At 40.0% G+C, this 26,848-nt stretch overlaps 1 protein-coding gene across 2 annotated transcripts in view; it reads right to left on the bottom strand.

The window, feature by feature from the left end:
• Wdr72 (WD repeat domain 72) overlaps positions 1–26,848 on the bottom strand; it is a 169,249-nt gene that overhangs the window by 132,179 nt on the left and 10,222 nt on the right. For both annotated transcript variants that reach the window (XM_021229378.2, XM_013116125.3), the window contains exons 2-10: positions 16,472–16,651; positions 10,840–10,946; positions 8,115–8,193; positions 6,589–6,763; positions 5,803–5,879; positions 4,773–4,892; positions 3,521–3,666; positions 3,035–3,131; positions 265–406 (exon numbers count right to left, since the gene is read on the bottom strand). In XM_021229378.2, the coding sequence (XP_021085037.1) occupies positions 265–406; positions 3,035–3,131; positions 3,521–3,666; positions 4,773–4,892; positions 5,803–5,879; positions 6,589–6,763; positions 8,115–8,193; positions 10,840–10,946; positions 16,472–16,624 (1,096 nt within the window). In that variant the 5' untranslated portion in view covers positions 16,625–16,651. The remainder of the gene's footprint in view (positions 1–264; positions 407–3,034; positions 3,132–3,520; positions 3,667–4,772; positions 4,893–5,802; positions 5,880–6,588; positions 6,764–8,114; positions 8,194–10,839; positions 10,947–16,471; positions 16,652–26,848) is intronic.

Below are 26,848 nucleotides of genomic sequence, written 5' to 3'. Positions count from 1 at the left end.
CAGCTCCAGAGAGGTTCAGACACCACTAGCTTCTGTGGGAACTTGTGTTCATGTGCACATACTCACAGCAGACATATATGCAAAATTAAAACTAAAAAAGAAAGAAATGTAAAGTGACAAGCTAGGCATTGTGGGGTCAACCTTTAATCCTAGTACTTGGGAGGAGGAAGCAGGAAGATCGCTGTGAGTTTAAATTCAAGGCCAACCAGGTCTACCTAAGGAGATACTGTATTGGGGAGGGGGTGGGGAGCAAAACCATCTTACCTCTAGGAGAACCATCAAACTTAGATATGGGGACATCTGGAATATGCCACAATGTAATTCTTCCTGAGACTTCTCCAGAGAAAAGTACCTTATAAAAAGGCTCCTTCCGTTCATTCATGTAGCCCATGACAAAATGCAGGCTCTGTAAAATAAAGCATGAGCTTGGCATAGGTAATGTGGTAATGCTCTGACCACAGGAAGAGAGAAGTGAGACTTCAAAACTGAGTTAAGCCTGTTCAAACACTTCTAAGCTCTTTCAAAATTCTCTAGTGAATTAAATGAAACCACCCATGATTTAGGTGAAAAGGAGGGAAAAGCCTTGATTAAAAGTTAGAAGTGAGATCACAGCTTCAGAGAGTTGCCACAAGTGTGTCTAACCTTGGGTATACTGTGTGTGTGTGTGTGTGTGTGTGTGTGTGTGTGTGTGTTGCATACATCCCTTCATGAAAGCATTATCAATAATGGCTAGGTACATGTTTAGTTTTTTAAAACACCCTTCAATATGCTATGAGTTGGGGCTGTTATGGTCTTTAACTTATATATGAAAAAAGCAAGAGAAAATGGCTTGGGTTAACCATAATGATGGAGACTTTGAGTCTCCAAACTCTGTATCTGGATCCTATGTGTTCATGATGATAACTTCTCACAAAAGATGAGCAGTCTTTCTCAGTTGCTTCAGTTCTATTAGTTAGTTATGATAGCACCAGGATATATAAATATATTCACTCCTGCAGTCCTTGGTATCCTTTCCAGTACTATTGACCAACTGTCTCTATGGACTCATTATCAGACCTATTATAAAACTTTGGACTTAATCTTTCCAAATGCCAGTTTGAAAATGGCCTCCTAATGGCAGCTGAAGGCATGAAGTATTTTATATGTTTGTAAATGATAACACTTCAATACATATTAGCTATCACCAACTTCATCATTCTTAGTTTGAACACACCTGCCCACCTTGGACCTGAACCTCCTTCTATGTCAGCTGAGACTTGCAGAGTGCCAGGGGCCCCTCCAAGAGACAAAGAAACCCATCAGCAGATAGGTTCACATGGGAACCAATGGAAACTCTCAACAATGCCAAAACACCAGTTATAACTTTATGGTAGGGCTCCAAACATTGACCCTACAACCTTCCCCATGTGCTTGCAGAATGGTCTTTTCTAGGTCTACTGTGATAAAATTCCTAAAATTTGATTATTCTACTTATAGTGCAGTAGATTCTACTTTCTTTCACTTAAAATATGGGTTTAGGGACAGAGAAATCTGACAAAGAACCAATCTCTTTATGTGTTCATAATTGGAGAGACAAAGCTAGATAACTTTCCATTTCAAAAATCGTTTTATTTTATGTGTATGAGTGTTTGTCTTTGTGTGTGTGTGTGTGTGTGTGTGTGTGTGTGCATGCACGCATGTGTGGCATGTGTGTAGAGTACCTGTGGATCAGGAAAGGGCATCAAGTCCCCTAGAATTGGAGTTACAGATAGTTGTGAGCCATCATATGGTGGTGAGTACTGATCCCAGGTACTCTAAAAGAGCCACCAGTGCTCTTAACCTCCAAGCCATTTCTCCATCCCCAACTTTCTAATTTCAAACAATGGTTTCATATATAGCCTTGCTATTTACTTGTTAGAGTAGAAATTCGTGAGTGACATTTGATTTCTGTGGAAAACTATGTTGGTAAAAATTTGCTCCGGAGCCAAAATGGAGAAAACAGCAGGTCCTACAAACCAACAAAAATGCCTGTCTGAGGGAGACATAACACTGTTTTGTGACAAGGCTTCTCTGCTGCCTGGGAAGGATTTTAAAAATGTCCCCTGATGCATGCTGTAATTCTGAAGCTTTCTTTTTGTTCTTTTGTTTTTTGTTTTGTTTAACTGCTCTAGCTGCACCTGGGGTTCTTAGTTCTGGCTGAGATTTTTAACCAAGTTTTACAACAAAACATTAAAGGGGCATCCCGGCTGTGGGGCTTCCAAGAGCTCTGCTGCCTAATTAAGCAAAGAATCACTCTGTACATAGTCATGCACTTTCATGGTGACATGTCACCAAAATAAAACACTTCCCTTTATATAGTACCTTTTTGGAAATTAACTGACAATTGATTCTACAGGTTAAAAATAATTTTGAATAGCATCACTGCAAGGAAGGTGCTGCTTGGATTTCAGATGTGGTCAACTGTCAAAAGTGTCGTTCAGCCAAGCAGGAAGCTCACAATTATAGCCTCTACCATCTGCCAGCAACCTTAATTACACACATTTGAAGAAGAAATTACATGTGAAAATGATCTTGATAGATAAGTCAAGGGTTTTTTTAAAGTATCAAAACCCTTTCATAAAGCTGGAGAATTGGTATATCAAAAATGTTACAAATGCACTATGGAACAGAGCAAAGAAAAAATGTGAGGTGTGTGCGTCTATATGAGAGGATCATACGATAAAATTTCAAGAACTGGTGTAGCCAGGTAAAGGACAAGTAAGTGTTTATTGTACTATTCTTTTAACTTCTCAGCAATTGAAACATTCCCAGCTACACTAGGCAAACGGTCAATATTTATGGCAGAAAAATCAGAATTTTAATATCTTCTTTATTTTCTCCCACACTTGTAATTTCCCTATACAATTCTGAAGGGTGGCATTTCCTCTTTCGTCACCATTAACACTTGAAGTTGATCTTCTCTTGGCAGCTTGATCTCATGCTTTGGTTTCATTTTTGCAAGCCCGAGTCTATTATAAAGCAAGAAGCAGGCTTGAGACTGCTTTTCCTATCTTACCTGATTTTCCTCCACAGAAGTGGAGCACAGTAAGTGGGGGTAGATTGTCTCCTTGAGGACTCCTCCATCGACGGGGCATATGCATTTGGAAAGCCCACTGTGTGGGGAAAATTTAAAGCAAACTTTAGAAACTTAGGGTCCTTTATTCGCCTCTACCAAAACCACCCCTCCTACTTTCATAAGCCGGATGGCACCATTCGAGTTTCTAAACTCTGGTTAGAAATTGTTGGGTTAATAATTATGAGTGACTTTTTGAAAGCCCTGCACCAGCTGTACAAGTTCTACATGGCTAATCTCATGCCTTCATCCCCTGCTGTGTTGTACAAAGGCAGAGGCCTTGCAAGCCCAGAGTAAATCTTCCAGTGCCAAAGTTGTTTTGTTCTGGGTTTTGATCAGGGGCTGCATGCAGAGGCTTTTCCATAATAAACCTCCCCAAGTTCATTTTCTACCTGAATGTTCTGAACGCCGCTCCCATCTGAGGCCCACCTGTTCAGCAGCTGATAGATATAACTGTGACCATCTTCTGTCCAAACAAGGACCCTGTGAGCAGCAAGTACCTCTCCACCAGCAAAGAACTGCCCGTCTCTACTAACTTCCGTCCACAGAAGGGAAAAATCACAATAGTCATAAACCTGTAGGAAATTACAGATATACATAAATCCTGGAAACAGACCCTGCTAGGAGGATTAGCAATAATTATGGTTATCAAAACTATGATGAAACTAATGCTACAGCTTATTAAACATAAAAAGCAAGCATACTAAACCCATGGGTTAAGATAATGTTTTGTGACTTACTAATATTTCACTCAGATGTACTCTTTCCCATTTATCCTAAGGTAGCTTGCAGGGGATAAAGCTATCTGGCTGTACCTGTTAAGCATAGAAGTCCAAATCCTACATTTTTAAATAATTTTATTCTCTCCGTCTGATTTGTCCCAGTATAGCATCTAAAAACTTCTTCTACATAAAATGTTTGCATAGCAGAGATCCTTAGTTAGCTTGCATACTTTAAATTTTTAGAGACAATATATCATTATGGCACAAATCAGACTTCTACTAGCAGTTATGTGAAACATTATAGTAAATAGAGATGCCATTGGCTGATAATTTAGTTTTTCTTTACTCTTGGAGAAATCACTCATTATATTCACAGGCAAAGAAAGAATATTCCCTAAAACATGGTAGTGACACAACAGAAAAAAAATCCAGAAATATGATCTATCTATATAAGTGGCAAGTATTAGCTTTCTAAAAGGAAAATGCAGACACTGATTTTGAAAATATTTTGGAAATTCATTTCTTTTTAAAGGATTTGTTTCTATTTTATCCATGAGTGTTTGACTGTATGTATGCATCACATGCATAAGTTCCTAAAGAGGCCCAAAGAGAACATCACATCCCTAGGAAAGAGAGTCACAGACATTTGTGAGCCACCATGTGGGTTTCAGGAACAGAACCTGTCCTCTGCAAGAGCAGCTGGTGCTCTTAACTAAGTCATCTCTCCAGCCCCCAGAAATCATTTTCATCATTACCATGATTTGTTTTTGATAAAACTAGAATGTATTGGTTCACATAAAATATCTTAGGGAGTGCAGTAATGGAGCACATAACAATAAGACAGGCAGAAATGACTAATCATTCCGTGTCTTAACATTAGTACTTTAAGGAGTTTCTTTTCGATATTAAAAATATATTATCATTGCTTGGCTTAACAAGAAAACCAGTACTTCTAATACCTTCCAACATTTAGAAAATACCACCAGCAGGAGTCTCTCTGTGTATGTACAAAATCGTATTGTCTGACAGTTCATGGAGTCAAGAAACTTCGATTCTTTTTCATAGACATCTTGCTTTTCCTTTAAAAGGAAAAAAAACATGAATACAAATTCCAGGAAATGTACACATAAACAGAAGACATATTCTTTCTAATATGCTCCATACTGGTCCTTCACAAGTAGCCAAGGTTCCTTCCCAGTGTTTTGATCTAAACATGACTTGGCAAGCTTCAAGGACTTATTGTTGATAGTCAACCAAATACTATTCTACAAGGAACCATGAGAAGTGTTGAAAATATGAAGTCACTGGCTTTCAGACAGAACAGAGGGGAAGGGCATAAAATGGTAAAAATCAGAACAGCAACAACAAACCTTCCCTGTAGTACCTTGATTCCAAAAACCAGAAGGAAACCATACAAGGGGTGCTTTGAAGAGGCATAAGCATAGTCAATGCAGGGCAACAAGCCTGCTGAAGCTTCCAATAGTGCAAAGACGGGAGGGGAGTATTTCTAATGAGCGACAATAGCACAATATCGATGAAGAAATTGCCACAGATTGTGTGGTGCAGCCTGACACACATACTGTGTTTCCCTCTTTTGTCTGTCACTATGACTCTAGTCTGATGCTAGGGAGCAGGTGGGTATGGGGGCATCCCCAGGAAAGTGACCCTCCTATACATCTGTCTGTCTACAGGTCCCATACCCTGAAAGAGTTCTAATAGAGGGGACAGAACAATGTCTACTATCGATTTTTAAATTAAAAATATAACCATTTCCCTTCTCTACTCCTTCCCTGTTTGTGTGTAAATAAACCTATTTGCATTATGTATGGTCATGGTTGGAAGGATACAATTCAACTGCCTCAGTGGCCGGCCACCCTTGGAAAGATATCATTTAAACCTTCAACTGTGAACATGTATCCCCCTTGTAGTTTGAAATTTTCAATGAATAGTGATTGAAATAATGGAAAAGTGAGTGGTTTCTATGCCAACCTGGACGCTGTTGATGGACGAGGAGAGGTCCCATACTTTGAGCTCGCCTGTTACAGATACGACCAAGAGAGAATCCTCTGTGAAAGGAAGGGATGACCTGTCAGTCAGTGAACCTGTGTGCTGTCACTATTACCTCATAGCCAGCCATAGCACAAGCCTGGGTCTGCAGGATATATTCAGCTTTGGCTTTTATTGGATGAAGGGAATGATTTCATTCCATGTCCTAACTCCCTGTGTATGTGAAGAATACAGCTAAAAAAAGAGCCAGGGCACCCCGCAGATGCTGGTGATGTTGAGCCCATTTCAAATGGGACCGTAGGACCAACTTCACTTTACTCAAGCATTACTGATTATAGAAATTGAATTTCAGTAGTATATACAGAAAAAGCATCCTGCTGCTCCACAAAAAGAAAAGAAAAAAACAAGAAAAAGTAAAAACAAGAAAAAAACAAGAAGGGGAAGAGGAAGGAATGGGAAGGAAAAGGAGTGAGGGAGGGGCAAAAAGAAAGGAAAGGAAAGGAAGGAGCAAACTGCCCAACCGTCTGTCTCTCTCAGCTAGACGAACTGAGAACTGGGTCATAGAAATGCTTGTCTTCACCTCCTGCTGGTTTCCTAATAACTTGGCCCACTGGTGGAGGGAATCTGGGTCTCCTCTGACATGGCTTTGAGAGCTGTCCCCAGGACAAGGTGAACACCACCAGCAGCATTCTCAGCCCCGGCTTGACAATTTCACTAGCATCTCAACCAGGTGCTGCTCAGTCAGAGTGCTGAGACACCCATGGTTACCTTGAATTCTCACAGAGTGAACAATGCACATGCATTTCATCCAGTCAGGGGACTGCGAAGAGGAAAAGGTGTGCAGAAAGGCCAGAGTTCCAGCATCAAGGATGAGGACATCTCGGTATTCCCCGCAGCACAGCAGCCAGCCTTCGCCCGTCATCCGGAAGGAGCAGTGGTAGTACTGTGGGATGGAGTTCCAAGAAGAGCACCTCAAAGATGGCTGGTGTTGACACCCACCTAGCTGTGTAAAGGCCTCTCTGAATGCCATTCTGTCTCTTTGCCACGAAACCCCTGAACTAGGCAACACCTCCAATTCTCTTTATTAGTCACACACTCCTGCCATTCTGATTTTGCGGCTTACCTTCACCGACAACCCCCCCATCACAATCTCATCCCCCAGGGTAAAGTGGAGATCTTTTACAAGAAATACTGCAAATCATAGGGCAGCAGTAGCTATATTACTTCTGCAGTGTTATTTAGAGCTAAACAATAACAAACTGGGCTCTCTATCCCAGCAGTATTGCTAAACAACTAGTAAGAAATGAAGGCATTTAAAGAAGATGGGAGATATTTTGGAACAACTAAATTCTGGAAGTATTTCCTATTAAAGAGCAGATTATGCATTCTATCTTGCCTGCACTTTGTAACTGGGTTGTAGTCCAGGGGAAGAGCGGAGAGTATGAGAGTGTTATGACAAGAGGCACCAGCAGCACAAACAATGGGAAAAATATGCTCTGTCCATCAAAATACAGAAACTACTTTAAAAAAACAGAAAGTATGTTGAGATGGAGCTCAGTGGAAATTAGTTGTCTGGTATGTTTGAGGCCCTGGGTTCAAACTCCAACAATGGAGAAACAGAAAACTCCTGGATTGGAAAGTGATTACAGAATTATAACTAGGTCTCCTTTTCTTTCACAAATTAAAAAAAAATAGAAATCAAGAAATCCACCAAAAGAACTGGTGAAGATTGAAAAATGTGTCACAAGCTTTTCTTTTTCCTGATTTATGCTTACAATTTTCACTTTTACATGTGCAAGTGGGGAGTTGGGTGTGTGCATATGAGTGCACTGCCTGCAGAGGCCAGTAGAGGACACTATACCCCCTGGAACTAGAATTAGAGGCAGGCTTTGTATCCTGGGAACCAAATTCAGGTCCTCTGTAAGATTAGTAAATTCTCTTAACCCTGAGCCATCTCTCCAGACCCAGAAGAGGCTTCATCTTTTATAAAATAGCATATGGTTAAAGCGGAATTTTCCCTCGGATACTTTGTGTAACTTAGGAAATGTGAAACAATATGAAAATCATTTTTAAAGACAAGATACAGAAACAAAATAAACATTGTTCACCAATATCTTTAGATTGTGAGGAAGGCCAAAATAGACAATTGCTGGTGATATTTTTCTATCTTGGAAGAAAAACAAAAGAAAATTCAAGAAAAGAATATTCTCCAAAGATATTTAGTGCTCAGATAGAAACCACTATATACAAGCTACGTGTTGGCATCTCAACTGTTCGGAAGGGAGTGCACTTACACAAATTGCAGTGTGCCTGTAAGGAAGGGTGGCCTTCTCCACACACTGACCACTGCTCACATTCCACAAGCACATCTCCCTAGAACAGAGAAGTCTGTATTATTCTCTGCTATTTCCACACAATTGGCTGGAATAATTTTTGTGCCGCCAAGTTTTTCTTTAGTGATGCACTTAGGTGCAAGCTGATCGTTCATGTGGCTTTTTGTTACAGATTACTGGACAAGAAAATGCTGTGGTGATTAGCAGGGTTGACACACCGTGGCTCTATCATTTTGTTTGGGTAATGACACCCTTCGTACAGCTTGCAAGCTCTGCTTTGAGGCCATTCTGCCTAACAACAAGCTGTGGGAATTCAGCCATGGTGGCCTTTGAGAGGGACAGTGCCACAGTCTGTCTGTGGAAACATTCAAAACTTATTTCAGTGAGCTTAAACTACATATTCTGGGAAAGATAACACATCAAATCTCTGTGTGTGTAAGAACCCCCCCCCACACACACACTTTTCTCTCATGAAAACAAACAGCACCACCAAGAGGCTACATTCGATCAATCATTGATCCAGTTTCTTTGATTTTTTTTTATTTTTCTGATTTGAAATCCTGAAATAAGCAAACCTTGACACTTAATATTTGGAAAACCCTCAGCATTTTTGAAAGCTCAGTTTTAATGCATGTTATAAAGACGTTAGCCCAGTTTGTACAATGAAGCTATAAAACATACCATGTAGATAGTTTAAATCTAGATCAAGGACAGTCGAATCAGAGTTGCATAATATTCTTTGGTTTTGGAAAATTTTTATAGCATAAGCAAAAACACTTATATAGACAAAAACAAGCTTTATGAGTGTTGTGGGAAATGCTGCAGTTGAGGTTAAATGTGTGTGTGTGTGTCTGTGTGTCAGTGTACGTGTGTGTGTGTTGCTAAATATTCCATGTACTTGATGATTTTCAGAGGTTTGTTTTTATAATCAAGAACTATGACCAATATTTTGAATCAGAGATTCTTAAACTGGGGTGATTTTTGTTCCCCACTACCAACCGCTTCACAGAGACAACCTTCTTGCCACTAGGAACACACTACTGACATCTAGTGGGCAGAGAGGAGAGGTGCCTCAGTCACCTTGCAGTGTCCAGGTCTCCACAACAAAGGATGTTCATTCCAAAATGCCTTGAAAATGAGGTAGAGAAGGCGTGCCCTCATACCCGAAGAAAACCTCCCTTCTGTTTTTAACTAACTGCATCCCAAAGAGGTTTCAAGGTAGCCTAAAAAAGGATGCAATCCTACTAAACAGGAGGGAATATCTGTGCTCACAAACACATATGCCTGTGCATTTGCATGCATGTAAGAAAACAATAAAGGAAGGAAAGACAGAAATTAAAAGAATATATCCCAGAAATGAAACAATTAATAATGTACCTAAAGGGAAATGAGTATATAGAAATTAAAGGTAAAGAAACTGAATTCTAAGCAGCCCACAGCATAAAATAACACAGTCTGTAGTTCAGCATTGTGGTCCCTGACCCTTTCCCACATTGGCAAGCACCTGAAAGTATTTACAAAGTGACTGCATACTGGCATTCGTGGCTTTTAAAAGCTCTTGGTAAGCTGACACATTTTGAAGTTGTTTATTTTTATGCTGGTATCTTTAATAATCTGTTTTCGTAGATTTATTTTCCTTTTATTTATGTGTATGTGGGGGAGGCTGTAATGTATATGCGCACGTGAGTGTAATGCCCATGGAGACCAGAGGAGGATGTCTCTGTTCTGAGTTCTGACACTTGTCTACTTCACATCTACTGGTAACCAGAATTTCTCTTAACAAGTGGAAATCTTCTCTGTTAATACCAAGACTTTTTGCCTTTAAGTTTAATTAGCCATTTTTTGCATTAACTCTTTATGTTTTTAATATAAAATATTAATACTACCATATCAATTTCATTTTGTTAATACAAAAGTACTCACATTACTTATTTTTTCACAACCATCTTTCCCAACTTTATTTTCTTTTATTTTTTATTTGATTTTATTCATTTTTACAGCTGTCTGACAATCATTCTAATTTAATTTTAAGCTCAGTCCTATTATTTAGTTGAGATTAATATTTTGCCCCAACTTTGTTCAACTGCCTTATTTTGTGCTTTTGTGTGTGGAGGACAGAGGTCCACACTAATTATTTTCCTCAGTCACTTTCCACTTTGTTATGAATGCCTTTGTGTTTATGCGTATACACGTGTGCAGGGGTGTACATGGAGAGTAGGTGGAAAACTGTGTGTAGGTTTTTGTGTACATGCTACTTTTCAGTTTGTATGGGAGAATAGCAATGCCATTTCCTGGGCTTAGGATGACCTTCAGTGTGTGTTCCTTCTGTCTTAGCCTATAGAATGCTAGAGTTAAGGTGACATTCATGAAATCCCTGGAGACCAGAGGTTAGCATTGGGTGGTTTGTCTAGATTGCTCTCTCATGGTCTCACATGGAATCTGGAGTTCATCAAGTTGGCTAGACTGACTGGACCGCACTTAAGGGTCTCCTATGGTGCTCCTTAGCTGTGTGGTTAGAGCTTTGCTCCTGGTTGCAGGAGACCCATACACAGGAATGCACATTTGAATAGCAAGCACCTTACCCATGGATCCATTTCTCCTCCACTCCCCTCCCACACACACATTCTTAGCTTTTGACAAAGGAAGTTCATGGTGATGGAGCTCAATGGAGACACTTGTCACTCACCCGTTCTCAGCAGCACTCACAACGTAGGGCTGTTTGGAGAAGTCTCTTGCTTTTGCCAAACATGTCACTGAAGCGGAATGCCCAAAAAGAAGTTCTTTAGCTGAAATCTGAAAATGTTGAAACTGAGGTTTTTGAACAACTCTAAACTTCTGGGAATAATAATAGTAATAACACACTTTTTTAAAATGCTAAGATTTTTTTGATGTACACAAGTTTCAGGAAAGCTGTTACATAACACATAAAAATCCACAGACTAGAAAACCTGCAGATGAAGGGATATGTTGCCTTCAACTTTCTGTTTCTTCATGTTTGGGCTCCATCATGAAACTTCGATGAGCACTAGACCAGTTCCTCAACATTTCAGTTTTGAATACATAAAAGTCAACACTGGTGTTTCTCATGCACAGAGATTTTCCAGATGACCCCAATCTGTGAAGGCAACGATTTCTTGCTGGGTGTGGTATTGAATGCCTGTAACTCCAGCACTTGATAGGTTAAGGAAGGAGGATCCCATGATGAAGGTCATCCTCAACACAGGGATGACATTCATTGGTATTCTCTCACACAAATTGAAAAGTAACATCCACACAAAAACCTATGCACATTTGTAACAGTTTGGCTCAAAATTGTTAAAAATGAGAACATGACCAAACTGCCCTTCACCAGAACAAAAACCACAGGACTGTATGCAAACAGCAAAATATCAGCTGGCTCTGGAAAAATGAGCAGCTAAGCTGCACAGACAGGTAGAAACCCATGTGTACTGCTTAGGTGACAGAAACAACCCTGGAAAGCCCACCACTGTTTGACTCCAACTCTGTGACATTTGAGACAAGAGAGAACTAGAGATGTAACAACACTGGTGCTCATAAAGGGTTTGGGAAAGCAGGAGACTGTAGAACACAAGGGGTTTCTAGAACAATGAAATGTTTCTGTGTCACGTGAAAAATTGTAACTGTGGGTCAGTATACATCTGTCAAAGTCCATAGAATGCCCACCCAGGGGCAATAAGAAGGAATTACCTATAATGTGAATCATGGAAGTCAATAATCATGGGTTCTAAATCCATTGATGTGCCCAATATACCACTCCAAGATGACATGATGTCAAAGTAAGCATCGGTTATTAACTTGACACAAGCCTATAGACACCTGGGAAGAGGGAACTTCAACTGAAGATTTGCATAGATCAGATTGACCTGTAGGCATGTTTGAAGGTGACTGGTGATTGAGGTAGTGGGGCCCAGATCATTGTGGGTGGCACTGTCCCTAGGTACATCCCTCGGCCTAGGCTATATGAGAAAGCAAGTAGCGAGCCATGGGAAACAAGCCAGGAAGCAGTGTTCCTCTATGGCTTCTGATTGAGTTCCTGCCTCTGACTTTCCTCAGTAATGAACCATTACTTGGAAGTATAAACCAAATAACCACTTCCTCCCCTGAGGGTTTTAGTCGTGTTATTTATCACAGCAATAAGCAGTCACACTAGAACACACAGTGATGGTGGACATCTTGTGTGAAGGATGAAGAACCCTGTGTCTTCTACTCGGGTACCTTCACTAAGTGTGGCCTTGTCTTGACATAAAATTATACTTTAGCTGCCAATTTTAAACTGCTTTTAAAAATAAAGTACTGAATTTTTAGATACCTAATTTGACTCCCTCAAAAATAATAAAATGAATTTTTCTGCACAAGAAAACAAACCAAAGGCTTATTTACAACGTCAATGTGTTGCTTTCTATGAGTGTTTTGAATATGTACCCCCAAGTGCTTATTTTTTATCATTTCATGTCTGAAATAAAAAGTAGCATTTTATTTTGTTTTAAAAAAAAGACACTGAAAATTAAAACTGCAGAGTGGAAAACTTGAAACTGAGAGACAGCTCAGCAGTTAATGGTCTTTGAAAAGGCCTGAATTTGTCTCTGAGCATCCACATGGGCTCAGATGCACTTGTAACTCATGTTTTGGGGGATCATACTTTCTCTAGTGACCTCTGAGGGCACTTGCACTCATGTGTGCATACTCACAGAAACACACACACACACACACACACACACACATACACAATTTAAAAAATGGGGGCATTTAGGGGTCAGGTAGACACCTGGTGCAAGGGAAGCTCCCATGAATCTACAAGGATGACCCCAGATAAGACTCCTATAGTAAGTAGATAGGTAACCTGAACTAGTCATCTCCTATAATCAGATGGGTGACTACCCTAATTGTCATCAGAGAGCCTTCATCCAGTTGATGTAAGTAGATGCAGAGATCCACAGCCAATGGGCCAGGAATCCTGTTGAAGAGAGGGAGGAAGGATTGTACAAGTTGGGGGTGGGGGTCAAGGTCATCACAAGGGAACTCACAGAGTTCATGGGCTCATCTGAGCTCACAGATGACAAACTGATGGCTAAGGAGCCTGCATGGGACCAACCTAGCCCCTCTACAAATATGTGACAGTTGTGTAGCTTGGTCTGCTTGTGGGACTCCTAGCAGTGGAAACAGGGCCTGCCCTGACTCTTTGGCAGACTTTGGGGAACCTATTAAGGCCTTGTCAAGCCTTAATACAAGGGGAGGAGCTTAGTCCTACTTCAAGTTGATATGCCATCTTTGTTGACAATCATGGTAGAATTGCCCCATTCTGAACTGAAAGAGAGGAGGAGTAGATTGGCAGGGGTGCAGAGAGAAGGTGGTGGCGGAGGGAATGGGAGGAGAGGAGGGAAGGGAAACTGCAGTCAGGATGTAAAATAAATGAATAAATTAAATTAATAAAAAATAAACGAGAAACTAAAAAATAATTAACTCCTATGCTAAGATTACTGTGCTTGAAACCAACACTATATTTCCTTCAACATTTTTCACCCTCCTCGGGTTCTTTTCTTAAACATTATTCAAAGCAACTGTATAAATATGTCAATAATAGAGTTGTAACCTTGAATGCTTTAATTTATTAATTAACTAAACACGATTATCTGAGGTATAGCCATTTCAATAGTCATAAAATTATGTAAGCCTTTCTAGGTTTCTCTTTTAATAAAAATAAAAAAAGAAAATGTATAATGTTGCCTTAGATGAAGAATAAACATAATGGATACAAAAATAATTTTCAAAAATGTCTGTGAATAACAAAATGTTATATTCCATATGGGTCAATACCCACTGTGTTTTTTCTAAACTATGTAAACTTATACACGAGCTGATTACCAAATATAACTAATATAATAGTTTCCTTTATTTCTACCACAATCAGAATTATTTTAAAAGATCTCGTGTCATACTAAAATTGTGCTAAAATTCTTCTAGTTTATTAAGATCACCCACTAAATTCTAACTTTACATTTTTCCTGGAAAATTCAGAAGGTTCCACCTCAAAAAATCCTTGTACCGAGACACCACACTTGGGTGCACAACCACTCGGATGCCATCCCTTTCCAATGGATTAAAAGCCACAAAAACTCCAGGAACCTCACAGAAACTCCACCCTCAGAGAAAAACTACTGCAGAACAAATAGCAGATGTGAACACCATTGCCTTCCTGAGGTAGCTGGGACGAAATGGTCCCTCATAACTTCACAAGTTTGGATGCTTGATCCCCAGGCAGAAACTGTTTGGGAAGGATTAGGAGGTGTGGCCTTGTTGGAGGAGGTGTGTTACTGAGGGGTGGGCTTTGATGTTTAAAACACCCATGCTAGACCCAGTCTCACTGTCTCTGTGCTTCCTGCCTGTGGATCAGATGTAAGCTCTCCGCTGTTGCTCCAGTGGCATGCCTATCTGCCTATGACCAGCCCTGCCATGATGACCACGGCACCAAAAGGTAAGCTGTGAGTAATATAGCTCTTAAGAGGTATACAGCAGTCGAAGCATAGAGATATAAAGTACCATGTTTGTTGTACATACTATTTTATTTGCATGACTACTTTTCCATAGCATCATTATGGATAACACCCAGAAGACAAGGCTCATTCCCACACCTGGCTCAGACATTCCCAGAGGTTCCCCCTTGCCTAGAAGATTCAAAAATCCCTTTCCTGGGCATCAAAACATCTCCATTGCCAAGCCTTATCTCCTCTCCAAGCTCATCTGTCTTTGACCCTTGTTAATTCCTGCATACAGCAGAAGGGCTCGCTCTACGTTGCTGCAGGTGCAGCGTGTTTCCATAAGCAAAATGACTCCCTTCTCTCACCTGCGTGAGTTTCATTCCACTCCACAATGTAATACTGGCATAACAGACTTTTGGTTGGGAAGTCCTTTTGTTCTAGATAGTTGTAGACACTTTAAGACATTAAGAGGAACCACTAAATGTATGCAACATCTCCCTGGTTCCAATTTTGATAACCGAAAATGCCTGAAAATATCACCAATTGTCCATAAGGTGGCAAACTAGCTTTAACCGTAAGAACACAACTTGCTCCTAAACAGAACAGGACAGAGCTTTCCAAGGGAACACCACACAGCTGACTAAGAGTGGCCTAATTAACTTAGTCTGGCCTCTCCTATATTGCAACCTCCTGGGCCACCAGTACAGGTTTCCTCCTTCAGGATAAACTCATTCAAGCTAACTGTTGGTATGCACTCAGAATGCTCAGTGACCAAACACTAAATGAGTATCAGGAACACATAGAAGAAATAGGACACTGGTTATTGAAATTTCTTAAGCTTATAGTGAGCTATGCATTGCTAGCCAGCCACTTTAGCCAGAAAATAATATTTTAAAAAAGATTTAAGAAGATTAGCAAAAGATTTTAGGCCATTTAGGAGTCTGAGTTTGAACGATAATAGAAAACATACATTTTCAGATATATGTGAGCACCGTTTTTGAAGCACATTCACTATAGTACTACCCAGTCTTTTCAAAAGTGTTCATAAACATTGATCTGAGCTGGTCTGCTGTGCAGCTCTTAGCAGGCCTATAGCAGAAGGGTGCAGGGATAGGAGGTGTTAATTAATTACACTATAAAATAGAATTACAATTAATTGTTAATTTAGGTTTAAAAGGGACAGACTTTAAAGGCTAAAAATAGTTTTGATCTTTAAAAGGCTTCTGAATGAGGGCAGTACACTTTAAGTACATCATTAGTTTAATTGTTCAAATTGGGTCTAGAGACTGCTGGAGTTAAGCAAATATCTATTCCGATATGTTAAATGTTTATGACTTGGGACAGAAACAATTAATTGCTAATCGATGAGTCCAATACTAGGTGAGGTCAGGTTCTGAAGTCAGAGGGTGACAACAGTAAATTGAATGTAGAGGTTTTGATGTGGTCTGTAAAAAAATCACAGCAAAGCAGAGACTCAAAGAATAGCAAGACGGCTAGCATGTCAGAAATGTCCAGATAATTAAGATATTATTCATTAAGTTAATAGTGGCTTTCAGGAGTGCCTCTTGTTTATATTAATGGGTCATAATTCTTTAGCGCTATACTTAAATGTCTATAGTTCACTTACTCACACATATAATTCAGAGAATAGTAAAACTCGGTGCAGCTTAAAGGGTGGTAATATTTAGCTGGTAGCAGAGATTAACACTATTCATAATTCACATAGTGTCTTGATTTGTCTTGTGAACACTGCACCACCATGCAAGCCTTCCACCACTACTGGAGGGCTGAGAAACAGAGAGACCTGTGACCTTTACGTACCTTCAGTTCAGGTGAGAGACTCCAGAGGCAGAGCTGGCCCTCCTGACTGCCAGTCACTATTGTTTGCTGGTCATCCGTGATCATGATAGCCGTGATGCTGTGTGGAGGAGCTTTTCTTCCCCAGAGGGCCACAGCCTGCAGAGCACTCCTCATGTTGGACAAATCCCAGATATAGAGAAACTGAGAAAAAATATATGGTTATTTTTCTTAAATTTGGGGAAACTCTCATATGTAATTCCACAATGGAGGGCTGAGGGGGGATTATTGGCACAAGTTCAAAATTACTGGCTGAGGCTACACTGTATTTGAGAACCTGTGATGCTTATGATTGAAGTCATTGTGGCCTTATCTTGCAAAGCCAGATACATATTTACTCCATGACCCAGGCAATCTACTCTGCCTCTTACTCAACAGAAAGAAAAAAATCATGTGTTTATAGGGTGATTGCTACGTGTACAACCTTCCTCACAATAGCTAAAAACTATAAACAAGCCAAATACCAACTAATAGGTAACCAGATAAATAAACAGAGGTATAGCTGCACAATGGGATACAGTTCCTCAACAAAATAAATGACCCACTGACCCACATGAATACCAAAACAATTATTTGAAAATAACAAGTACCTACAAAGAACAATGCTTTGGGATCCTCTGGGTAAAGTACTAGAAAGCTCATATTAGCAAATCGTCACTGAAAGCAGACAGCAGAGCACTGAAGCCTTGTGGATAGGAAGATGGACAGGAGAGTCTGAGGGCTCAAAAGGGAACATGGAGAGCTTTGTAATTCTGTGTGTGCATGCACATGTTTGTGTGTGTGTGTGTGTGTGTGTGTGTGTGTGTGTGTGTGTGTGCGTGTGTACAGGTACACGCGCATGAGTGCAGTCTCTCTGAGACCAGAGGAGGGCACTGGATCCCTTGAATCTAGAGTTATGGGTGGTTGTGAACTGTCTAACGAGGGTGCAGGGAACTGAACACCAATCCTCTGTGAGAGCACTGTGGTCTCTTAACTGATGAATAATCTCTACAGGCCCCAAATGGTGACAGCTTTGAGAGTGTGAACATGCTCAACATCCCATCTCTGTAGGTGGCTTATGTGTGTGTATTTGTTAAAATATTTTGCATGTCAATTATACTTCATTAAAGTTGAGGGTTTTTTTCTTTTGCTTTGGGGGGCATTCTGAAAGATACTGTTACAACCAAGCCTAAACAAAATTCTTATGAACACATAACCACAATTATATGTAATTCATAAGAAAAAGTTAAAACATAACCATGAAAATAATAAACCATGAGCAAGCAGAGGGCTTGAGTACCCTAGGGACTAATAATAGATGACTAATTTAAAATTCACCATAAAATGAACAAAAAATGTTAGAAATGATTGGAATTGCAAGGACATTAAAATCTTAAAAAAAGAAAAAACCCTGTGATAGGAGGACAAATGTTAAAACCCAACTTGGACTTCTTAGTAATCTCTCTCTCTCTCTCTCTCTCTCTCTCTCTCTCTCTCTCTCTCTCTCTCTCTCTCTCTCTCACACACACACACACACACACACACACACTCTAAGGTTGGAAATTTGAAGTTAAAGCTCTCTGATAGAGAACTTATTTTACATTCCATACACTTATTTTACATTCCATACCTTGGGTGCCATCAGTACAAACAACTGAAAGATTGACCAGATCAACTTGGCATGTGCTGCGGGGGTGAGGGGTGTCTTGATTGTTGGTTGATGTGGGAGGGCCTAGTCCACTGTGGGCAGTACTACCCCTGGATAGATAGTTCTGAGATGTACAGGAAATCAGGTTGAGCAAGCCTTGGAGAACAAGCCACAGGGAGCAGGCCATGGAGAGTAAGACAGCAAACCGTGTTTTTCATGGTTCCTGCCCCTCCTCCTGATAGAGTTCTTGCCCTGGCTTCCCTCAGTGATGAACTCTAACCTGGACTTCCTCCCAAGCACTGGAACTTACCCAGATACCCTGACTTGTCTTCCTCAGGAAGGCCTCCAGAATGCACACACACACACACACACACACACACACACACAGACACACACACACTCACACAGACACACACACACACACGTGTGTGCATGCATGCTCATACACACACTCACTACGGATACCACAGTTTCCCCAAAGAGGCCTTAACACATAACAAATGGAAGTACTTAGCATGGCTTAGCTGCCGTGACATAAAGAAAGTGCCTGGCATTGAATCAAACTTTCTTTTGGAGTTAGCTCCCATCTTCATTGGTCTGAAGACCCAGAAAACCTCCCATATACACATAGATATGTGTGGATAGACATATAATGTGTCATTTCTCAGTGACATGATGAGAAAGCGTTAAAGAGAAGCTGTTTTAGTCCAGGCACTGAAAAGACTGCTCAAATGGATAAGAGCACTTACTGGTTTTCCAGAGGACCTGTGCTGCATAAATGTAAGCACCTACCTCAGGGCTCACAGCCATCCTTAACACAGTTCCAGGGGGATCAGATGCACTTTTCTGACCACAGCATGTACCAGACATGCCCACAGTACACATTCATAACAAAACACCCATACATACAAAATAAAATGAACAAACCTAAAAATATATTGGGTTTAATAGTTAAAGGGCCTATTATAATGTTGTATTTGATATAATGTAGATATAAAGACAAATACAATATGTATGAAGTAAAAAACAGTATTAAATTTTATTTCTAAAATTACATATTTAAATGCACATTATATGTTGGGTACATGTCAATCAAAAGCAACATTTCATTTAGATGTCCCATTTCTATGCTTAATAAAGCCAAACTTGTTCACTTTTATATTTTCAACATTTTGCTCTTGAATAAGAGATGATTTGGAGACTGTTCCTTGCAAATGACTTTGAACCATTCAAATCATGAATTGTGACTATTTTTACTTTTTATTAAGAGTCCTATAATGGAGGCACTGAAGGTTATTCAGGAAACTGGAGCTCATCCCCTGAGACTAACAAATAACTGAACCTCAGGGAAAGCCAGAAGACCAGGCCACAGAGAAGGGGGAAAATAAATAAGCAAAATAAAAATGGCTCCATCCCTTCAGGTTGAAAGGGGCATAAAACTGAAAGGCCCTTGGTCCTCCCCTCACCCTTCTCACCCCTATTGGTTCTGTTTAGAAACCTGCCCCACATCTTCCTGCATTTTCAACTGTCATCTTCTGGGAATGAGGAACCAATCTGGGAAGCATGCTTTTACATTCCTTGTCTGCTAAGTCTCTCTATCTCTGCTTCAGTCTTGTGCAATGAGGCCATCATGACTCTCCCTTTTTGAGCATCTCTTTTTAACACTCAAGTAGTAGAGGCCGCTCAGTGTCCAGGGTTAGCATATCAGTCAGATGTCTCCTGCAGATGGAGGCATGCCTATCTTTACAGCCAGATCTGCAGAAATGCTCTCCGGATTCCAGCAATAAATCTCTATCTACTCTGATATACACAAAGAGCAGCTTCCTAGCAGTATGCCTGCCAGTAACACCCAGGCAAGGTGGAGATAAGGTTGGAAAGGAAATCAAAACTCTCCAACCTTATATTTAAAGAATGGAAAGCATTAATGTCTTAGTCAGGGTTTCTATCGCTAAGAAAAGACACCATGAGCACAGCAACGCTTATGAAGGAAAACATTTACTCAGGGCTGGCCTACAGTTTCAGAAGTCTAGTCCATTATCATAATGTCAGGACATGGAGGTAGAGATGTGCAGGCAGACATGGTGCTGGAGAGTTCTACATCTTGATCCAAAGGAAGCAGAAAGTGAACTGTCTCCCACTCTGGGTGCAACTTGAACATATGAGACCTCAAAGTCCACCCACACAGTCACATACTTCCTCCAACAAGGCTACACCTCCTAAAGTGTCACTATCTACAGGCCAAGCATTCAAACACATTAGCATATGGGGAGTCTTATCTATTCAAATCACCACAACTAACTAAAGTAAAACATGATCAAGGGCAGGAACATTTTAGAACCATAGAAGGCTCAAGCCATTGCAGGGTTTGAGAAACTGTATCTGCCCCTAAGAATCCAGACTCCTGGTCATGCAGTTATGTGACAACTAAAGACAGCTGCATAAACTCACAGCATGAGCTCAGATTGACTTCAAGTCAAACATATTGTAAAGCTTCAATAGCAGTGCTCTGCTTATTCCAATGGCAGGTCTCTGTCCTCAAGCAGGAAATACCTGGGAAGCTGTGAGTCCCTGCTCCATCCTCACCCTAACACCTTGACTGACAGAGGTGACACTTGCTAAATATTTCTTAAGCGATGATATTCGAACTAGACAGTGTGAAGAGACTTTAAAATGTGGAGGCTAGGGGCTAGAAAGATGGCTTAATGGTTAAGAGCACTTGATTTTTACAGAGGACAAATTTCTGTTCCTAACACCTAAGTTGGGGTGCTCACAATCACCCTTGACTCTCAGTTCCAAGAGATCTGACACCCTGCTCCAGGTCTCTGTGCATTAGCAAACATGTGTGATCTCTGTCTCTGTCTCTGTCTCTCCCTCCCTCCCTCTCTCTCCCACCCTTTCTCCTGCACTCCTTCCCTCCCCTCCTCTCCTTTCTCTCTCTGTCTCTCTATCTATGTTTCTCTCTCACAAACACACACACACACAGTTAAAAACAAAAGATAAAACTATGGAATAAATGCTCATGAGGCTAATGAAGGAGTAGAACAGAACTGGTATGTCTTGGGAGAGTACACTCAGAGAAAACTGATCACTCCAGGCCCTCTGCCTGGGTCTCACCAACAAGGACAGAAGCATCATCAGGTGTGTATCTAGGACATCATCATCTCTATCATTTTCAATAAAAATATGCTTTCTTGAGAAAGAAAAAGAAGCAAGAAGATATAATAGAATGACTCATGTTCGTTCATCTTGGCCTCCTCTTCCTCTAACTTAGTGGTATGAAACTAATTTGGAGCCTTGTTTTTCTCATCTGTAAAGTTATGAAACTTTACCTTTGAAAATTGACACGAGGCTAATCATTTCTATACTTAATACTCATTGTCTACCTCACTCATAATTAGTACTTAGTATATCTATTGAATGAATGACAAAGACAAGGGATCATAAAGAAACAGTGCATTTTTTTGTGTGTGTATGTGTGTAAGCACCTTCATGGTTTTGAATAAGTCATATGACAGGCTACTTTTAAGTGTCAACTTGCCATAACCTAGAATCATCTGAAAAGAAACTACAACTGAGAAAGTCTCTAGATCGGGTTGGCCTATAGGTATGTTTGTAGGGGATTGCCTTGATCAGTAATTTATGTAGAATGGCCCAATCCACTGTGGGTGGCATCATTCCCTAGAAAGGGCATCTTGAGCTATATGAAACAGGAGAAAGCTAGATGAGAACAAGCAGGCAGCAGACAGTATAGGCGTATTTGTTTCTTTTTGTTCTTGACTGTGGTTTGACTACCCCTCAATGATGAACTATATCCTGAAATCGCTAGGCAAAGAGATTTTCTCTCATGTGTTGCTTTTGATTAAGATGTTTTATCACAGCAAGAAAAGTAAAACTATAACACAACACTTAGACAAATAGTAGTGTTCAGATAGTACATGCTAACACAAGGACTCTCCTACTGGCAAAGCTATTGTTAGAGTTTCTCTGTGTAGCCTTGGCTAACCTGGAACTCACTCTGTAGACCAGAATGGCCTCAAACTTACAGAGATCCACCTACCTCTGCCTCCTGAATTCTAGGATTAAAGGTGTGCACCAACACCACCCAGCAGATCTTTTTATCTGTGAATTAATTACAATATGCTAATTTTATCTAAAAAATAAATAAGTCTGGTTATTGAGCACAAATTGCCTTCATAAACCTCAAAGGGACAGAGATGCTAAACAAGAAGAAACTAGCTGGCACTGTCCACAGCTGGCTGATTGGTGGCAAAGCCCAGTTCTGTACCAAAAAATGAAACAAAAGCAAATTAAAGAAGGCAGCAGAAAGACAGAGCTTCTATAAAGTCCATATCATTTACATGGTTCCTGTCACAGCAACTTTGACCACGGATGTATGAATAAGCCAGGACCTAAGGGAACCAGAGGCATCCTGTGTACTTGGCATGGTCCCCACAGAAGTAGGTCTTCCCACACCTACCTGCTTACAAAGGTTCCCAAAGTAAATGATTTCTTGAATAAGATTACTGGGATAATAGAAATGGCAAAACAACAACAACAATAATAAATGCATCTGCCTAGATGAAGGCAACCCGAGACAAATAAGTATAACACACACATACACACACACACACACACACACACACACACACACACACACACACACACTCCTGTGTTCCGTCCTCAGAAGCATGATCCTGTTGTCTGTCCTTGGAAGAGTAACTACTCCCAAATTAACCCTTAGCCAACATTAAAGCAAAGTTCCTGATCAATACCAATAAGTGGTTAGCTGCTACTTAGATAATTTTAGGACACAATAAAGTCAATTTACAGCAAGTCCATAGCCAACACCAACTTAAAAGGTGAAAAACTCAAAGTATTTCTAGAGAATCAAGAACAAGATAAGGTTGTCCATTCTCTCCATACTTATTCAATACAGTACTTGAAGTCCTAGCTAGAGCAATAAGATAGCTTAAGGGGACCAAGGGGATACAAATAGACAGTAAAGAACTCAAAGTATTGTTATTTGCAGATGATATGAGAGTATACACAATTGACCCTAAAAATTTACCAGGGAACTCCTGCAGTTGATAAACACTTGCAGCAAATTAGCAGGAAACAAAATTAACACATGAAAATCAGTAACTCTTCTACATACAAATGACACCCAGGGAAACAATACCTTGTTCAATAGCCTCAAAAATATAAAATATCTTGGGGTGACTTGAACCAAGTAAGTGAATGAAAGACTTCTATGATAGATGAAAGTACTTTAAGATATTGAAGAAAGAAATTGAAAACGATTTCAGAAGATGTAATGCTCTCCCATGCTCATGAATTGGTAGAATTAATACAGTAAAAATGGTCATCTTACAAAAAACAATCAATCTACAGATTCAATGTAACCACCATCAAAATGCAGACACAATTCCTCAGAGAACTTGAAAGGACAATTTTTAGCTTCATATAGAAATACACACACACACACACACACACACACACACAATACCTATAACACTCTTGAACAATAAAACTGGATTGATCACCATCCCTGATCTCAAATTGTACTAGAGAGTCATGATAATAAAAACAGTATGGTATTGGCACACAAAAAAAGAGACATCAATGGAATAGAATTGAAGACACAGCAATAAATCCACATACCTATAGACACTTTGTTTTTAGTAAAGAAGTCAGAAATGCGCACTGGGGAAAAAAGATAGCATTTTCAACAAATGGTACTGATCAAATTGGATGAATATATGTAGAAAATGCAAATAAATTCATGCTTAACCACCTTGAACACAACTCAACTCCAAATGGATCAAAGACCTCAACATAGGGCCAGATACAGTGAATCTGATAGAAGAGAAAGTGGGAAATAGCCTTGAACTCATTGGCACAGGAAATCTGAACTGTGTTAACACAGGCACTAAAACCAACAATTAATAAACGGAATTTCATGATTTTTGCCAACTATACATCCGATAGAGGGCTAATCTCCAAAACATATAAAGAACTCAAAACTGTATATCAAGAAAACAAATAACCCAATTAAAATTGGGGTGCAGGTCTAAACAGAGACTTCTCAAAAGAGGAAACTAAAATGGATAAGAAACTCCTAAAGAAAGGGTCAACATCCTTATCTCTCAGGGAAATGAAAATCAAAATTACTTTGAGATTTCATTTTACATACATCAGAATGGCAATATTAAAAAAAACATAGCTCATGCTGCCAAATTGTGAAGTAATGGGAACAGTTATTCATTGCTGGTGGGAATGTAAACTTGTAAGCCAATGTAGAAATCAGTGTGGTAGTTCCTCAAAAAGATGGGAATCATTCTACCTCACAATCCAAGTACACAACTCTTGAACATATACCCAAAGGATGCTCCATCCTGCAATAGGGACACTTGCTCAATCATTTTCATTGCTGTTTTATATAGCCAAAAATTGGGAGCAACCTAGATATTCATTAATTGATGAATGGATAAAGAAAGTGTGGTATATTTATACCATGGGCTATTACTCTGCTATGAAAAAAGTTAAAATTTACAGGGAAATGGCTGGAGATAGAAAATAATCATCCCGAGTGAAGTAACTCTGACCCCCAAAGACAAAAATGGTGTGCATTTGTTTAAATGTAAATGTTGTCTGTTGATTCATTGATAAACAAGCTATACTCCATATAACTGCAGTGTTAGATATAGATTAAGGAACTGTGGGGCAGGTGGTAGGAGTGGATCTCCCTAGGAAGGGGACATATATAGGTACTTATGGATGGAATATGGTTGGGTTGGAAATGGGGGAATCAAACATGGGGGGGGGAAGGAGAGAGGCACAAGCAAAGGAATACAGGAAGGGACAACTAAAACTGAGGGCCATCTGATTGAGTTGTTTGGAAATTATTACAGTAGAAGCTTCCTAAAATGTGTAAGAGAGAGAGAGAGAGAGAGAGAGAGAGAGAGAGAGAGAGAGAGAGAGAGAGAGAGAGAGAGAGAGCTCAAAACTGCCAAATAACCGTGGAGACAGAGCCCTGCTAGGACATCTCTTAACCAAATGAAGCTTACAGTATTGAGAATGGGTTACATCTAATCAAGTTCTTGGCCAAAAGGATACCATAGGCACCCCCAAATAACCTAGCCTATTGGCAAGGTTATTTGTTGGCTCTCTGTAAAGTGATGGTTAGGCCATATTGCTGAAGATAACACCTACATAACTCACAGAACATGGATAAGTTGAGCTGGTGCCTCCCTAGAGTCTTCACTCCTATGGGCTAGTGTTCACAGTACTAGAAGGTATTCTGCACACCAAAGGTGAAAGGTAAACATCAACCTAGCTACAAATCCTTCAATCTATAATTTTGACCTGCCTACAAGATATACTGGTGCAATAATGGCATATAGCTTATGGGAGTAACCAGTCAATATCTGATTTGAGTTAAGTTGGAACCCATACCCAGCATTTCTTGGGTGACCAATAACCTGAGACTAGATAGGCTAGAGAGCTAGGGGAAAATCAAATACCACTGTTCTGCTACAGGAACATGGCAATAAAATGATCTCTAATGACATTATTTTATACTCAGCCCTGTGACTTGCTTGGTCATCATCAGGGACATTTCCTTCTGCAGCACGTGGGAACAAATACAGAGACCCAAAGCCAGACAATATACAAAGAGTGGGAGACCTTGGGACACTCAGCCCTAAAAGGAATGTCTCCATCAAACTCCTCCCTTTAAGGAACTCTGCAGATAAGGAAGTAGAAAGAATGTAGGAACACTGGGGATGAAGGACACCATCCAGAGTCTGTACAGGTTTGTGCCAGAAGAGGTACTACAGCTGAAAGAAGAAATGCACACATGACCCCATCTCCATTTGTAACTCAGAAGCTATTATCTCCAGTTGATAGTCACTTGTAAATGAAAGATGAGTTTTCTCCCAAGGAGTCTCACTGGGGAAACAAACCACTCTTAAGGGTAGGCTCCATGTCCAGCAGTAGACGGCAAACGGAAAACAAACTCAATGGCCTCTTGGGAGGTTCTTTCTCTCAAAATGTTGCCAGGGATTTTTGTTTGTTTGTTTTGTCTTACAGATCCTTCAGTTATATATTATGGCTTCTGGCCTTATGTTTTTTATGATATTGCTGTGTGTCTGAACATGTGTGTCTGTGCATCTGTATGTGTTTCTTGAGCTTTGTCTTCGGCTCTTTATGTTTGTTTTGTCCTATTCTGATTTGTTTTATCTTCTCTTCTTCTATTTTGTTATTATTCCTTAAATGTACATTTGTTTCCTTTAATCTATTTATTTCTTCTCTCATATATTATATACCTACTGAAGATTCCCCTCCTCCTCTCCCAGTGTGTGTGTGTGTGTGTGTGTGTGTGTGTGTGTGTGTGTCCCACCTGCCACCTGTCTGTTTGGTTTTTAAATAGAGACAGATCTGAATGGAAAAGGAGGGGAGGAGTAACTAAGGAAAGTAAGGAGAATCAAAACCACAATTAGAATATATATTCTGAAAACAAAACCCATTTTCAGCGATTATCTTAGTAAGTAATAGTAATTAAGCAGATATGCAGAATAATCCCCTCGCTTTCAATACTCATGATCCAGAACATGTAATAAAACAAACCAACAAAGAAATTGCCTCCCAGTTGTTGGACAGATAGAGTTTCCAGCACTGTTCCCAGCTCTGCGTGCTGAGTTACAGGTTTTTAG

Source organism: Mesocricetus auratus, unplaced genomic scaffold (assembly GCF_017639785.1).
Source record: "Mesocricetus auratus isolate SY011 unplaced genomic scaffold, BCM_Maur_2.0 Super-Scaffold_100691, whole genome shotgun sequence".
NCBI lineage: Eukaryota > Metazoa > Chordata > Mammalia > Rodentia > Cricetidae > Mesocricetus > Mesocricetus auratus.
This window is presented reverse-complemented; position numbering and strand designations above follow the sequence as displayed.